This window comes from Denticeps clupeoides, chromosome 8 (assembly GCF_900700375.1).
Source record: "Denticeps clupeoides chromosome 8, fDenClu1.1, whole genome shotgun sequence".
In the NCBI taxonomy this organism is placed as follows: Eukaryota; Metazoa; Chordata; class Actinopteri; order Clupeiformes; family Denticipitidae; genus Denticeps; species Denticeps clupeoides.
The window spans coordinates 10,323,325-10,339,226 of NC_041714.1; the positions used below are offsets into that span (position 1 = coordinate 10,323,325).

The following is a 15,902-nucleotide window of genomic DNA, read 5'->3' on the forward strand; positions in this document are numbered from 1 at the left end:
TGGAGGACAAAATATCAACATCTATGATGTGAGGACAAAATATTCAACATCTATGATTCCGGGTTTCTTTTTCTGGAATGCTCTTGTTTACGAGAACCACAGTTTCTGGTCTGAAATAATACAAACAGTCCAGTCCAAGAGTTACACGTCATGGTTCATCATTATGTTTGAGCCATCCAACAATGCCATTCTGAAACTAAGAAAATTACAGGTAATTGTTGGAAGAATCCCTGACTAATAGGATTTATGGCTTAGATTTCGTGGACACACCACACCGGGTGGGGGTCAGACACACCATAGATGTGAAGTATAACAATAGAGTGGGACAGGCACTTTAGAAAAATATTCTGTGACTTATCTCAGTAAGTAATAATCTAAGATTTTATGTCCCAGCAGAAAAATATTACTGTTTTAAGTGCCAAAAAAAATTCTAATTACTTGGTTGTGAAGAAACCCAACATTTGAATACAAAAATCTGAAATAAAGTTTAAAGTGAAGTGATTGTCACATGTGATACACAGCAGCACAGCACACGGTGCACACAGTGATATTTGTCCTCTGCATTTAACCCATCACCCTGAGTGAGCAGTGGGCAGCCATGACCAGTGCCCGGGGAGCAGTGTGTGGGGACGGTGCTTTGCTCAGTGGCACCTCAGTGGTACCTTGGCGGATCTGGATTCGAACCGGCAACCATCTGATTATGGGGCCGCTTCCTTAACCGCTAGGCCACCACTGCCCCAAATGGACTAAATGGAAATGGACTACAATATTTTACAATTTATTACTTTTTAGTATTTGCCATCAGTTGCATATCATCAAAGCGTTTGGCTACTAAGATGCTGCCTCTGCACACACAGACTCTGCTCACATGCTCATTCTACATCACATACAGGTGCATTCGTTTAGCTGATGCTCTTATCTCATTAATTACAGGGCCCAACTCCCTGCAGCAGTCTTGCTCAGGGCCACAATCATGGCAACAGCAGGATTTGTAGGAGTGGGGCTTACCTTTACTCTTTCTGTGGCACTGCAGCGTGATACGGCAAGTCACTGGGCACTAGGTTAATGCTTGTGACCCCCCTCACTGTAATTTACAAAATTGACTGTAATTTACAAAATAAATGATGCCTGTTACTCAATGATACAACAACAAGAGGCTCATGTAAAGGGTGAATGGTTACTGCCTTAAGTAGCCAAAAATTACTGATAATTACTAAAAAAACACCAAAAAACAACATGAAGAATATTGCTGATGGTTCTTATTATTTAAGCTTTAGAAAGTGCATATAGATTTATCTAAAACTCTAAATATGACAATATCCAGTCTAACAGGGTGAGAACTGTGCCATGTGAACAATGCAGTCTTTGCAAAGGGACTTAAAAGTTGTGAACTAAAAATAATAATGGAAACGTCCCATAATAGCAGTTATTAACAGAAATCATATTAATAAATTAATATAACAATACTTTCAACAAAGTGAACCATTTTGTAATTGCTAAGAAATGTGCAGTGTTGCAAATCGGCAGTCCATGCATGAACGTCAAAACTACCAGGAGTAGCGTTGTAACCAGTATAAAATAAACCCAAACCTATAAGGTGGATCAAGAACACTGTGGCATTGTTGCCAAATACAAATATAACTACTAGATACCAGACAGTGTAATATATTAACATTTTCTTCCGAGACAGGAAATTCTTTTGTTCCAAAAACGACAATTTCACGCAAACGTTCCTCGTCGCCATCCGAAACAACTCGGCCGTGTGGCCGGTCGTTTTGAGGAGCGAGCCTGCTTGATTCTCTCGCGTTATCTGGCAACACCCGCCCCCTGCAGTTGCGCCTGCCCGCCGCACGACGTCGCTGTTCCGAACGGCGCAGGCCGACTGGCCTTGTTCCCTCTCTCCGGGCTCCTTGTCGCCGTTTGGTTTCACATGCTTGTCATTGCCGTGTTTACGCGATCAGGCGTCGGGTCCGCGCTGCCGAGACGCGCCTCTCGGACACCGCACGAGTTGGAACAGGTAGGCGCGCCGTCGCATCACCGCGGACATGGCGGCAGCAACTGCGGTGGAAGCCGACCCGACCGCCGCCGACGGCGGTGCCGGCTTCTCGGAGCTCCACGGCGCGGGCTGGACGGAGAGTCAGCTGCGGAAGTACCCGTTCCAAACCCGAGCGATACCCCGGCTCTCTCACACGGACCCGAGAGCCGAGCTCCTCATTAATAAAGAGGTACGGCGGGAAGAAAGAGCGGACAAAGTCCGGCAGAAGTGACGCGAAATGAAATTAAAATAAAATGAGGAGCAGCGCAGTTGCTGCGTCGGGAAGGAGGTTTAAAGCCCGTCACCAATTTGAAGGATTAGCGATTTATTTGCGAGCCGAAACGAAAGCGCTGTTTCTGACATACATACACAGACAGCGTCTCGACGTAAATGGGTTTTATTTGATGCTCGGGTCAGAATGCCGAGAAAAGATCGCAGCGCGGCTTTAACGTGCCTCTTAGTGTTCGTGACTTGCACTTGTAAGACCCATGAAACGGTGCTGCGCCAAGTCGGCCAAATAAATGCCGCTCATTTTAATGGCGCAACGTGCGATTTTCTTTTTCTTGTGGAGTTTATCGCGTCCCCGCAAAGGCTGCGTTTTTTTTTTTTTTTTGTAGCAGGTTAAACACGACACTCCTGCTAGCGCTGCTAAATCCGAGCGGCGAGTGCGTGGAAGCGTCGTGCTGCGCGCGCATCGGGGGGGAGGGCCAGGGGGCGTGTCGCGGCTCGGCGGGTCACGTGGTCTGCGCCCGTACGTTCCTCCGGTCACGTAGCACTTGTCACTTTGTTTCCAGAAGCGGCCGTCGCCTGCCAAGCGCAACCCTCCTGCCCCGCATACACCCTACGATGTTATGATCGGGGGAGGGGAAAAAACAACCTGAACCGTGAAAAAATTTGACTTCGTACTTTATTTTGGAGATACAGGGAACATTCAAGATTGGTTTATTGTCAGTATACTCAGTATACCGTGTATTGAAATACTGTTTCACACAGACCCCCCCATACTGCAATCATAAAAGAACATGTAATCATTCATAGTTTTGATGCCTTCAGTGAGAATCTACCAACGTAAATGGTCATGAAAATAAAGTAAACACATTGAATGAGAAGGTGTGTCCAAACTTTTGGCCTGTACTGTATATACACACTGAACTATACTAACTAAAACTGAAGCTTATGTACTGTACAGGTTTCTCTATAGGTGAAAAAGTAGAACTTTTCTGCACAATGAACAGGTCGAACAGGACATAACTGGACAACATCATGTAGGATGCTTGTGAGTGGATATGTAGGATGCAGGATGCAAAAATCATAAGGCTTTAAGTGTAGTGCCTGCATTTCAGCGTTCAAGTGATCAAAAACATCTAGTAGTTGCGGGCTTCTGGAATACTAAGGAAGAAATATTAAAAGCTGCACAGTACCCATCATCACACCTTGTAAATGAATGAAGCAGACAGTACAGTGAGCATGAATGCTTTTTTTACTGACAGCGAGTTGATTTTTATTGTTTTTCCATCTTTTTTTTTTTTTTAGGAACCGGTTGTCCTGACAGACACAAACTTGGTGTATCCCGCTCTGAAATGGGACGTAAATTACCTAGAGGAGAACATCGGAAACGGGGATTTCTCAGTTTACATTGCAGAAAAGCACAAGTTCCTGTACTACGATGAGAAGAAAATGTCAAACTTTGAGAACTTTGTGCCTAAGTCTCGAAGGGAAGACATGAAGTTTTCTGAATTTGTAGAAAAAATGCACGAAGCGCAGGTCGGAGGGGAGCAGAGGTAATTTCCGAACAGAGACCGTGATATCCTCCTTAAACCTGACTTCAGGAAGTAAAGTCACTCTTTGCTATGTGGGCATGAACAAGCGTTCCTTTTTGGTGAGAGTCATCCATGTCTGCCCTTTTTAACTTGTGATTTCAGGGTATACTTACAGCAGACCTTGAACGACACTGTAGGAAAAAAAATAGTGGTAGACTTCCTGGGCTTCAACTGGAACTGGATCAACAAGCAGCAGTCTAAGCGCAACTGGGGACCCCTGACATCTAACCTGTTACTCATAGGCATGGAAGGTATGGCAGTAATATTTGATGGAAAGAAATTGTCTGATGCTGGGCCTATTAGTTTGCAGCGTGTTAATACTAATACTATTAGTTACTACTAATAGTCGATGCAGACGTGGACGATGTTGCATAGATGCAGTAGAACATAATCGATTACATCATAATGACGTTGCTTGGTGATCTTCTGGCAAATTCTTGTTAAAGAGTAGTGTCGGTAGTGACCGTGGCGGCCTTGATCTACAGAGTACAGCGCCGCTCCAGGTCGGAGTTTAGAAACCGCGCATATTTTATTGTGGCACGTGCTGCGTTCAGTCTGAATGCGGCTTTCGATTTTCTCCAGCAAGAGTCCGCCCTCACCTGACACCACAGACGTCTGAACCGTGGTTGTAACGGGTCTGGTTTGGTGTGTAGTGGAGGAAACTCTGGTTGAGCGTGAAGGGAAAGGAGGCCCGCTGGGAAGAAAGAGAACCTCACGCCGCTTTATCATGCTCAGTTCTGCACGTACATGAGACGGGGACATTACACGTACCAAACGTTACTGCTTTTACGTAGTACAAAATGAAGTAATAAAGAGACCACAGTCTGCTCGGTTCCTCTGCTTGGGGGACCGATACAGATGACTAACTCACCGCACAGCAGAATGCCGCGTGCATTTAAAGCCGTACTACCAGTATATACGACTGTTACATTATGAGCACAGACACAACGGCAACAGTTTGAGACCTTAACAACGTGAGACAATGTAGGAAATTTATGGGATGCATTGATAATCATAATCGAGACCAGTCAAGGTTCACATCTCTAGTCATTGCCAGCTGTCCATCGGCAATTGCTTGTCTTCATCGCTTTCGTTTGCTTCTATTCTTCAGGTAACGTGACCCCGGCACATTATGACGAACAGCAGAATTTCTTTGCACAAATCAGAGGACACAAGAGATGTATCTTGTTTCCACCTGACCAGTTTGACTGTCTGTATCCTTATCCCGTCCACCATCCATGTGACCGACAGAGCCAGGTAGGCTGCTCACATGCTCATGTTGTTCTGACTTGCAGCAAATTTCTTACAGCATTCTTTCTTTTTTGTGCTGTTGCAGGTAGATTTTGAAAACCCCGACTATGACAAATTTCCAAATTTCAAAAATGTTGTTGGATATGAGACAGTTGTGGGCCCGGGAGATGTGTTGTACATCCCAATGTACTGGTAAGAATTGCTTAATTGGCAGCCTTGATGTCCAATGAAATTAAAATTAAACGAGTTCCCGTAGTCTGTCTGTGGTCCTGCAGTGGCTAGAAATGTCAATATGTGTAAAGCGCAGGAGCTCAGACAGCCGGATCTGGAATTTGTCCCCTTATACCGTCATAAGGGGAAAGGTTACTTCCCTTTTCCCACCCCTCCATTAAAATAGGAACTCCACCAACCGTTATGGCTTCCAATCGTGCAAAGCATTGTAGTTGTTCAGAGATTGGATGTAAAAATGAGCACAAATTAGGGGACCACTAAGACTGACATAAAAGCAAAACAGAATGAAAGCTGCAGCTTTCATTCTTTATGTGTAAAAGAGTAAAAAAGTTTGTGACTGCATTTTCTAACTGAGACGTTTTAAATATATATATTTTTTTAATACTTTTGTTTAGGTGGCACCACATTGAGTCATTATTGAATGGCGGAGTGACAATCACAGTGAACTTCTGGTACAAGGTACATGCTTACGTGTGGCATGTGCCATGGATGCAAAAAGATTTGCATTATGTTTTTCTGGTTCGTTCTAACTCTGCTCATTTTTCTAGGGTGCACCAACTCCGAAGAGGATAGAGTATCCTCTTAAAGCTCATCAGAAGGTGGCTATCATGAGGAACATTGAAAAGATGCTGGGAGAGGCCTTGGGTGACCCACATGAGGTACAGTAAAGTATAGCGTATTAAGTAGTGTTCTTCAAAAAAGAAAATAACTTCAATGAGTACAGTGATCTTTTCTGGTCTTATCTGTCCTACTTGGTAAAAGTTAAGTGTATTTCATATAATATCTCATATCATATATAATATCATCTGTTAATTTGACATGAAATTTGTTAAATCTATATATAATTCACATTTTATCTTCCTCAGGTTGGCCCCTTACTGAACATGATGATCAAAGGGCGTTACGATGAGCAGGCCCTTAGTTAGCATCCAACACTGAACCAAGTGCCATGGGATGGTGCGTGTGTGTGTGTGTGTGTGTGTGTGTGAACTGCATAACGGTTGGCAGCACTCAAGAATTTCAGAAACGTCTGCCTGCTTTTTCGTCGGCTTCTCAGAAAAAGAAAAAAAGATGCAATTCTAAGCCCAGGACAGTTCTCACTACTTGAACGAACCAGAGTGGTTTTATTTAAATTAACAGCAACCCAAAACTCTGCACAAGATGCTGTGCAAGATGCCTCATGCTTCAGGGTGTAGATTTACAGTCTCCCCCTTTTGCGATGTATTCTTTTTGGGGTGAGCAGTTTTTTTTTTTTTTTTTTGCCAGTAAACGCTCAATGGCTTCCAAGTGAAGGGTGCATTTCTGTAGTATTTACAATGCAGTTGAGGGAAGGTTTGACAAATATTGTGTTTTAAAAACACGGAAGGAATGTTTGATCACATTGCTTGCTAGTTGGGTTGTGTAATTGTTTTTGTTTTTATATAATTGTATGTACATCCTTGAATACAGTTTTATTGACATTTATGTTGTGTTTTTGTTATTTTATGTTTTGTTCAGTAAATGGTACATGTTAAACCAAGCTAGAAATCCTGATGAAAGGTAATGGACATTTTTCGCTTGTTTACTGACAATTCTGCCAGGGAATTGAAATCATATTGTGCAGATTTTAATTTCATATTAATGTGAAGAATCATTCAGTATATATCTAATTGGGGAAATTGAGTTTGATTAAATTTCTGCTGTTGGTTGTTCCAAATTACCATATAACAATGGCTAAATTTGTGTCTTGAAAACTGGGATTGATTTGCTTCTACCTAGTCAATGGCTTATTTTTAGCCACGCCTTTTATTGTTTAAAAGGGACTTTATTGTTTTTATTGTCCGTGTGCAGTAACTTGTTTTTTGATAACGTCCTGGGATCGAAGTGCATGCTTACCTCACCCCATTTGACTCTGTGCATTTCATCCATTACCTGCAGATGAAACCAAGTTTCCTCTTTAAAAAGTAGTGCCATTGATGAATATCCAGTAATCCAGAGAGAACACACTTCTCGGTGTTCTGCCTGCCAAGTGATCTGCTACAGATATTATTCTAGATGGGGGAAGTTTTGTAATTTCTTATGGATGGATGAATGTTTGTCTTGTTACACTGGTCTTTATACTAATGGTTTGAATGGATTTGTATATGAAATATTGATTATTTAGGGGGGTGGGTTCCCCCCACTTTAAAACAAGGCACTTGAGTTATGAAAGTGGAATGACAATGGTCATGGAGCTGAGTTAATTAAAGCATCACACATCTGAAAATGTATTTAGTACCTTCATACCCATGATACCATGAGTTACTGAGTATTTTGGTCAGAGAACACAACCAAACAGTGTTATTCCAAAATAAGCTTTGCCCCAACTATCTTAACTGTCAACTGTAGTTGCAATTGAATGTTCATTCCTTCAGCCCCACTAAGAACCTTGCATGCTCCTATCATTTTATTTTTATGCTTTCTGGAACAAATTTTAACCACTTCTAAATTATGCACTGTTTTTTTATTCTGAGTGGCTGCTGAAACAAGTGTTCTATCTGTTGTAGCTTCTGAATAAACACAATTGGAAAATGCTTCCATGTGATCTCTTATTTGCTCTATATTATTTAGGTTAGTTATACATTTTTTTAAAAAGGAATGTGAAACCTCCATGCTCCTTTGTGATTGCATATTTTCACAAGAGATATTTTTAGATATATTTTTTATGCTTTGCACAGCTGGGTATTTTTTGTGTCAAACATCATGCAAAACACAAACATGAGATCAATAAAAGGGTTGATTGATATACAGTTGCATTGTATTACAAACAATGCAGATCATTCCATGGACATGTCCAGTGCAATAAGGCTTCTGAATGAGCAAAACCAAAAATTTGAGGCAAAAGTTAACACTTTCGCCCCCAAGCAAAGAAGTGATCTATAGAGGAACTCCACAATCGCTACTGACATTCACAAGTGATTCACAGTTTGCCCGTCTAAGATTACCTTAGAGAACTGTTACGTCCCGGGGTCCTCAGGCCATATGTTTCCACCTTTGTGGAAAACTCACTTGTCTCTCTGTAGTGGGAGGAGTGTCCTGCCTACCGGCTCCGCCTGCTGCTGAAAGGAGACCTCCGCCCTGTGGTTTTGGTTGTGGTTTGCTTTGTGTAGAACTCACTGACTTTTTTTGTTAGGGCTCTGTAGTGTGTGTGTTTATTTGTGGTGAATGTCCTGTTGGTTACTTGTATATGGCTTCACTGTAAATAAATTCACTTGTGTTACAGTTTGTTTGCCTTTGTGTTTCTCTTTAACCATAGTTGCTGCAATGTAAGTTGGGGGTTACTACATAGGTTACTGTTTTTTTTTTTTTTTTTTTTTTTTTTTTAGAAGCATGTTTTAGTAAGTTCTTTGTGTGATACTATATAATTAGTAAATATTTAAATCCTTTAAAAGGTCCATAAAAACAAGGGTTTCAGCATACAAATGCAAAAAAAAAAAAAAAACGTCAAAACTGGCTTATGCACAGTCATCAATTTTTATTTATAAAAAAGGAAATTTTAATTGTCATTAAATCACACTCATACAGAACATGACGTGACAAAAACACTGACAAATAACAACTTAGTAATAAGCATGACTTATTACTAAAGCATGCATTGTTCATGAGTGTTCATGTTCTGCTACCATGCACAGCACTGACGCAGCCTAAACCAATCTCAAAATAAACTGCTAGGATAACCTGATCCATTCAAAAGCCTTCAGCCAAAATAATTACTAACTTCTGTAGAAAACACTTGAATGTCTGTCTTGACCACGGATATCTGAAAAATGTTTACTCTTCAAATCTATACATTTATATAAAAAATAAAGTGGAGGCCATTTGGAACTTAAAGTAAACCATTTCACCCTATACAGTAATGTCCCTGCTATAAAACAATAAAGAGTTCAAATAGCTTATTTTATGGTTTAACATGTTGGCCATTTAGCAGCATTTTCCAAAAGGAAGGGTAAAGTAAAAAAATCCCAAACCATCAAACCTGCAGAAAGAACACATGAGAAACAGCATCAGCAGAGGCTGCTTCAGGTTTCCTTACATAGAAGGGGCGAGGAACGTTATTCATTGATGAGTTGAGGCTGCTACCAGACTATCTGTCTCCAGATTCAGTCTGGTCCACACTGCGGCCATCAGCCAGATATTTTCAACCAATCATGGACAGGACCAACCAATCCTGATACACGAGAGTACGAGAACACAGTAAGAAGATATATTCAATCACGCAATGGATCCAAACATCTGCACCGCCTATATTTGTCATTAAAAAAAAATAAAAAATCACGATAATATACAGCGCATAATTTAACAGTTAAAAAAAGTCCTAATTAGCAAACACAGATTCACTGTAAATTAAAAAAACTTGAACCCACAAGTTTTTGCCCACCACAATTTCAAGGGTAGGTTTATTAATGACAGCCGAACCCTGGAGGAGATCCACATCACCCGGTCCAGGACATCATCAAAGATGCGACACACCCTGCACACACACTCTTTGCACTGCTGCCGTCTGGCAAGCGCTACAGGACTGTGTTTGCATGCACATTCCGGTTCAGGACGTTTCTACCCCACCGCCGTCAAACTGCTGACTTCCCAGCCCACACTTAACTCCTAATTAACATCAAGAGTCACAGGCACAAGCACACAAACATATATACAAGTCCACCCTGGACTCTGTCATTATTATTACTTAATGCTGTTTAAAATTGTTGTGCACTTTATTCTAACTTTTTGACCTAATTTTATGCGTCTTTGGACTATGTGTTATAACTGTTAAGTGCATTAACTGTGGTACAATTTCACACCTCTTTACTTTTCTTGTTCAATCATCAACTTGCCTGCATTTTAACCCACTATTTTAACCCACTTTAAATCGGAACAGTGAGACAGAACAATAAAAAAAATTAAATAAGTATTTGATCCCCTATCAAATAAGCAAGATTTATGGCTCGTTACTTGTATAAAAGACACCATTCATAGAAGCACTCTTCACCAGGGCAAAGCCTAAACAGCTTTCCAAGGGCTTTTCAGGGACATGACTGTGGAACTAGATAAGGCTGGAATGGGCTACAAGTCCGAGCATTTGGGTGACAACAGTTGGTGCGATTATCCACAAATGCAAGAACCATAAAATAACTTATTTTCTCCATTGGTCTGGAGCTCCATGCAAGATCTCACATTGTGAAGGTACAAGGATAAAAAGAACAGTGTGAAACCAGCTCAGAATTACTCTGGGAGAACTTGTCAATGATCGCAATGTTGGTAACACACTATGTTTTGAAGGACTGGGGGGGTGTTCCATCATGACAATGATTCAAAACACATGGCTAAGGTAACAAAGAATTGACTCAAGAAGATGCATAGAAAATCTGAGGAGGGAGCTGAAGGTTCAAGTTGCCAATCATCAACCACAAAAATATATATGCAGAGACAAGCATGAGTGACAGCTTGCTGAAAGTTAAATAAGTAAAATTAATGGACACACACACTAATACAATACAAATCATTGTAAATAATAATAATAAAAACAGAAATAACACCAGAACTGCTCCCTTGACACACTGATCATCAATGGAACCGATATTTACGTGCAGGCTTGAGACTAATATAGGTCTTTTTCATGTCATCTGTGTCTTCTTTTTTGACCTGGTGGTATCGCTCTCCTTTAGTTGTAACAACCTGGTTGCCATGGTAACGCACCATCTTTTTGGGAGCCTTTATATAAAAAAAAAAAAAAAAAAAAAAAAAAAAAAAAGAGCTTGAGCATCCATTATTTTCTGCCACCAAATTACATACTGTAAGTAATTAATAATCTGAAGACAAATAAAAACCGAAAAACTCACCTCTTTAGGAGTCATAGGCCTGTGTGTTTTTTTGTCTTCTTCACTATCCACCAACATGTATCTACAACATAAACCTTTTGTTTATACTTTTACTAACTTAAATTAAATCGAAAAAAACAAAAGTCAGGCAAATGCTTCTGGCTGAAGTACTTACTTCTCCAAAATGCTTTCTTTCAACTTCTGGTCGCCTTTTGACAGTACAGGTTTGCCATGATTTGACTTGCGGAGAAAAAAAAAAACGAACAAAACAATTAAAAGAAGTGTTCACATCTTGATATGGCGATGGCCAACTTACATTTAGTGTCGGGGGATGCAAGATCTGCACGTCGCCTTCAATAATGAGCCGCACCGCTTCCTCCATGTCCCCTTTGGCAATGGAAAGAGCGCTCCTGGCTTCTGTCACACTGCATTTAGGGAACATTTCAAGGAGGTACTCTTCCCGGTTTTCCAGCTCTGAACTTCCATCCTGTGAACAGCAACATTAGCATTTAAGTCCATTTGCACACTCAGCTGCGAAATGATGTCCACATTCTGGGTATTTTGTATGTTTCATACAAATCTCATTAAATAATTTATAACATTTATTTTTTATCACTGTAAAAATTGTACAGACATTTACTGCCTGTAATAGACAACATAATGCTGCAGCGCTGTGTCGAGTCATTACTTTGGATGTGGCTCCCTCTGCCTGTGTAGAGTAGGTGCAGGATTCTCTTGTGGATGTTCCGTCTGTGGAGGCAGAACCGTGTGCAAGACTCCGGTGACCAGTTGCATTCGTTGGCGCATCAGTTTCTTCAGTTTCTGTAAAATAGTAGACCTCACAATTGAATATTTAACGGCATCAACACGACAATAATTAATGTACCTTTATAAAAGGTATCCGAAGGTATTTACATTTTACCTGTTTCTCTGGCTGAGGCTAGTTTTGATGCCAAGCTGAACATCATGTCACAGACTTTGACACTGGAATTTGCCCAGAAAATGATCATGAAATAAACTCTACAATCCTGATTACATAAAAAACACAACTGACTAACATCAACTCATCATATCCACATCCTTGTCATATCCATGATAAGTCCTTTCACGTGCTGTGACTAATCGTTTGAATTTCTAAATCAGCATGGACTACAGCGAGGATTACAGTGTGAATTACCTGTCGATTTCGGCAAAACCAGGAATGTAAGCTTCAAGCATTTCTACGAACACCTCAACGTCAAAGTTTTCCTCTACACTTTCCTGGGATCCCAGGTCTTCCAGAACTCCAGTGATGTAGGAGAGGAGAACTTCATCAAGCGTGCTGTGAATAAAATATGACACCCATGCAGTGAAATGCACTGATTCGGTAAATGCGGGTCTGGGCAAGACGTACCTTAAATCAGCGTTCGGGATGCGCGATTGGATGAATTCACACAGCACATCATGGATGATTTTGTCAAGGCCCATCCTGCACCTAATCTAAACAAACAACAGCTTTAAAGAAAAGCGACTGTCACTGTGATACACAGCAGCACAGCACACGGTGCACACAGTAAAATGTGTCCTCTGCATTTAACCATCACCCTGGGCAGCCATGACAGGCGCCCGGGGTGCAGTGTGGCACCTCGGCGGATCGGGATTCGAACCAGCAAACTTCTGAAAAATATTTATTCAATCTTTATTTAACAAGCGTTGTTGGGGAAAAAAGGGGACCCGCTGTCACAATCACGCAGAATGTCCTATTCGAGCGAGAAACTGCTAGCGACCGGGTCTTAGCATAGCAACAGTTAAATTAACCTCAGAATCCAGCCTGGTTTTGTACAAAAGCAAATTAAAAGAAAGAAAGAGAGAGAGGCCATTTAATTCATCAGTAGCGTAGCGTCCGTCAGGGGGGCGAGAAACATGTCAACATGTAAACAGTGCGCTAATAGCCTGGTGGGTAACACGCTCGCCTAAGACACAGGTTCAAACCCCACTTGCTACCATCGTGTCGCTGAGCAAAAGAGACTTAACCCGGAGTGTCTCCAGGGGGGGACTGTCCCAGTAACCAAGGTCGTAAATTGTAAAATGTAAACATGTCGCCGTGCGAGCAGAAGCTACCCCGCGTTAGCAAAAACACGAGCTGGCCCTCGGCTACACGGGCCAGCCACAGCGGGCCGGCGTTGCCCGTGTTCCTGCACGACGCGATCCGGGGGAGAAACACGCGCGAGTTTTATGCGCACGGAGCGTCGCAGCGAACACTCGGGCGTTATGACAGTTTATAACAGGATGTCCAGGCCCGTCAAGCCCGGAGCACGGACGGCTTTCGCGCGCTTTGCAGGACGAGAACGGAACCGGCAAATTTACCTCTGGCCGCAAAAAAATGGGGGGTTTTACCCAGCGCGACTGCAGGCAGACTGGTTACACGCGGCCGCGACGTAAACAGCTCCGCTCCGCCGTGCAGCTGCGCGCCGTCACTCGGGTTCAAACGTCGTGACGTCACTTCCGCAGGTCTGGTTCGGACGCGTTTTACGTTTTACTAACTCCTTTAAAGCTGGACGCGCCGCGCATCTCTTCTAAACGTTAAAAAAAGAGTTATAAATCGACTAAACTACTAAAATAGAAAAAAGCAGAACATTTATTCGACTCATGCATGCAGTAGTATTAGTGGTACCAGGGGTGCCGACCATTTTGGTCGAATCAAACTGGGCCTCATGTCATGTTAGTTTCCATCGTGAACAAATGTTATGGAGAGTCAAGCAGAGGGGAAAAAGTCAGCTCGACCAGCCACTACCTCCATTAAACATGATGATACGCACGTTTAACACCACAATGCAGTAAAAATAGGCAGAAATGTTTTTTTTTCGATGAAGTAAAATGGCCCGGGGGCCCACTGCTCCCCAACTCAGACGAGAGACACTGTTCTTTTCGGTAAACCCAGCATGAAAGTGTGAACAAATCTTGCTTGGGCCGCTGTAATCCCCTGGTAAACCCAGGAAGATGACTCTGAAATGAGAGAACGTAACGTGCTCCGGCTTAATGAATAAATGTAAGTGAGTGTAAGTGGGGGAAATTTAACTGCGGCCCGTCGTGGTTGGCGAAGGTGCGAACCGAACAGCCTTCCCTCTCGACCCCTTCTGCCCCGCTCCACTCTTTACCCTGTTTTACCTCCTGGACACAATTTGGTATTATAGATGTGCACTAAATAATTCAGGCCTCCCCCAGTTGTTGTCCAGCTACCTTATAGTCATCTCATGCCAGTTGCTTGGTTTCATCAGCCCAGCACAGGAAATACAGTACATACGACTGATAATGTGTCCTGGACGAGACGTCCAACTTGGCTGGACTCTCTTTAAACCCTCTTAGGTCACAGACATGTGGAATTGCCTTACAGAATGAATGATTGGAGGAAAGCTATCCATGTACGCTGTGGTTAACTAAATACGCCCTGTCAGAATATATTAACATTTAATTTATTTCCCTGATAAGCAATCATTTGATTAAAATGATATATGTGTGTATAATATAACGTTGCAATTATTCTGCTACAATTCAACAGCATATATCTGATTATATTTTATTATCCGGGCTTGTAAAATTTAGAGAAATTTTGTATGACATCACTGACATGTAAGGTTTGGGTCTGATATGTTTTTATCTGTTACTCTTATTTTATTTAAAAAAAAGTGGGCTACAGATTCGGTTCTCGAGTAAAACTGGAATAAATGTTCGAATAATGAAAAACGAACAGCTCAGGATTCTGTGCCCATCGCCGTTTGGTGTGTTTTCTAATTTACCACATTAAATCCATGTGATTTAGTCCCACATGGTGTTTGCTGTATTAAGTGTTGTGTTTGTGTGTGTGAGGACTGGGAGTACAGCTCAACACTAGATGGCTGCATTGAGTCATTTTTTTGTCATGCGAGATCTGGGCAATGCTGATAGCTTTTCTGTATGGGTAGTGAATTTGGGTTTCAGGGGAATAACTAAAAGTAATCAAATAAATAAACAAACACACATACACACGCAAAGAAGTGTTGCTAATGAAGCAGATCAAAATATGTCTACTTATTTTTTCACTGATAAACAAGCTGGGGACTGTTCAGACATTTGGAAGGGCTGAAGGTTTTAAACAAGAGTTCAACTCTATGATCATTTTACGCAAGTACCCAAGCCTGAGTTGTTGGCTGCAATAAATTAATTTACACCATAATATGCAAATATTTAGACAGCAGTAATAACATACATAATTAAAGCAACTTTGTTGAGAGAGAATAATGTTATAGTGCGGTTTTATACTTTCAGTTATGCCATGTTTCTGCATGCATTTTTTTCCCCCTGATGTGCAGGCTATTTGATACAACACCGTCACAGCCGCTGGTACGTGAGTCAGACAGACAGCACAGTCTTGCTTGAAGTCCCCTCATTTGCCATTATGAACACAAGAGATCCATTTTCCACTTGATGGCATGATGTGCCCCATCTGCCAGTGTGGCGAGGCCCACAAGCTGAAGGTGCGCCCTGTGAGACTTTTGGAGTGAAGCTGCAGGGACCCACGTCTCCTCCAAGAACAACTGCACACTGTGCAGAGGCTTTCCATACGCTGCATATATTAGCAGCCCCAGCTGACACATGTTACAGTGTATCTATTAATCTTACCACAGCATAATAATTATGCAATAAACGATCATATTACTTTATTCATGTCCGATATGCCACTGCGAAGAGCATATACGTTTTGTGTAAGTGCAAGTA

At 41.8% G+C, this 15,902-nt stretch overlaps 2 protein-coding genes across 6 annotated transcripts; one reads left to right on the top strand and one right to left on the bottom strand.

Moving 5' to 3' along the window:
- The first annotated feature begins 1,864 nt into the window (after nt 1-1,864).
- Nucleotides 1,865-7,889, top strand: hif1an (hypoxia inducible factor 1 subunit alpha inhibitor). 2 transcript variants are annotated; one of them, XM_028989145.1, is made up of 9 exons: nt 1,865-2,225; nt 3,569-3,816; nt 3,958-4,106; nt 4,967-5,112; nt 5,192-5,298; nt 5,733-5,796; nt 5,886-5,996; nt 6,204-6,294; nt 6,835-7,889. In XM_028989145.1, the coding sequence occupies exons 1-8, from the start codon at nt 2,046-2,048 to the stop codon at nt 6,261-6,263; spliced, it is 1,065 nt and encodes a 354-aa protein (XP_028844978.1). In that variant the 5' UTR covers nt 1,865-2,045; the 3' UTR covers nt 6,264-6,294; nt 6,835-7,889. The 2 variants fall into 2 exon arrangements, with proteins under 2 accessions (XP_028844978.1, XP_028844976.1); XM_028989143.1 differs by having other exon boundaries at nt 6,204-7,889.
- A 926-nt stretch (nt 7,890-8,815) lies between these two features.
- On the bottom strand, nt 8,816-13,651 carry cuedc2 (CUE domain containing 2). Of its 4 annotated transcripts, none has more exons than XM_028989503.1 (9): nt 13,545-13,651; nt 12,562-12,647; nt 12,346-12,489; nt 12,091-12,152; nt 11,857-11,990; nt 11,485-11,655; nt 11,344-11,408; nt 11,190-11,250; nt 8,816-11,061 (listed from the first exon to the last, which is right to left on the bottom strand). In XM_028989503.1, exons 2-9 carry the CDS (start codon nt 12,633-12,635, stop codon nt 10,915-10,917), a joined length of 858 nt encoding a protein of 285 aa, XP_028845336.1. In that variant the 5' UTR covers nt 12,636-12,647; nt 13,545-13,651; the 3' UTR covers nt 8,816-10,914. The 4 variants fall into 4 exon arrangements, with proteins under 4 accessions (XP_028845336.1, XP_028845334.1, XP_028845335.1 ...); XM_028989501.1 differs by having other exon boundaries at nt 13,515-13,643; XM_028989502.1 differs by having other exon boundaries at nt 12,562-12,642; nt 13,515-13,628.
- Between the last annotated feature and the right edge of the window lie 2,251 nt (nt 13,652-15,902).

Coding starts and splice junctions, on each gene's coding strand:
- cuedc2 (XM_028989503.1), bottom strand. CDS start 12,635: ATGGGCCTTGACAAAATCATCCATGATGTGCTGTGTGAATTCATCCAA. Junction 12,490..12,561: donor ATCCCGAACGCTGATTTAAG/GTACGTCTTGCC, acceptor TTTTATTCACAG/CACGCTTGATGAAGTTCTCC. Junction 11,409..11,484: donor TGCATCCCCCGACACTAAAT/GTAAGTTGGCCA, acceptor TTTCTCCGCAAG/TCAAATCATGGCAAACCTGT.
- hif1an (XM_028989143.1), top strand. CDS start 2,046: ATGGCGGCAGCAACTGCGGTGGAAGCCGACCCGACCGCCGCCGACGGC. Junction 5,299..5,732: donor TTGTACATCCCAATGTACTG/GTAAGAATTGCT, acceptor ACTTTTGTTTAG/GTGGCACCACATTGAGTCAT. Junction 5,997..6,203: donor CCTTGGGTGACCCACATGAG/GTACAGTAAAGT, acceptor TATCTTCCTCAG/GTTGGCCCCTTACTGAACAT.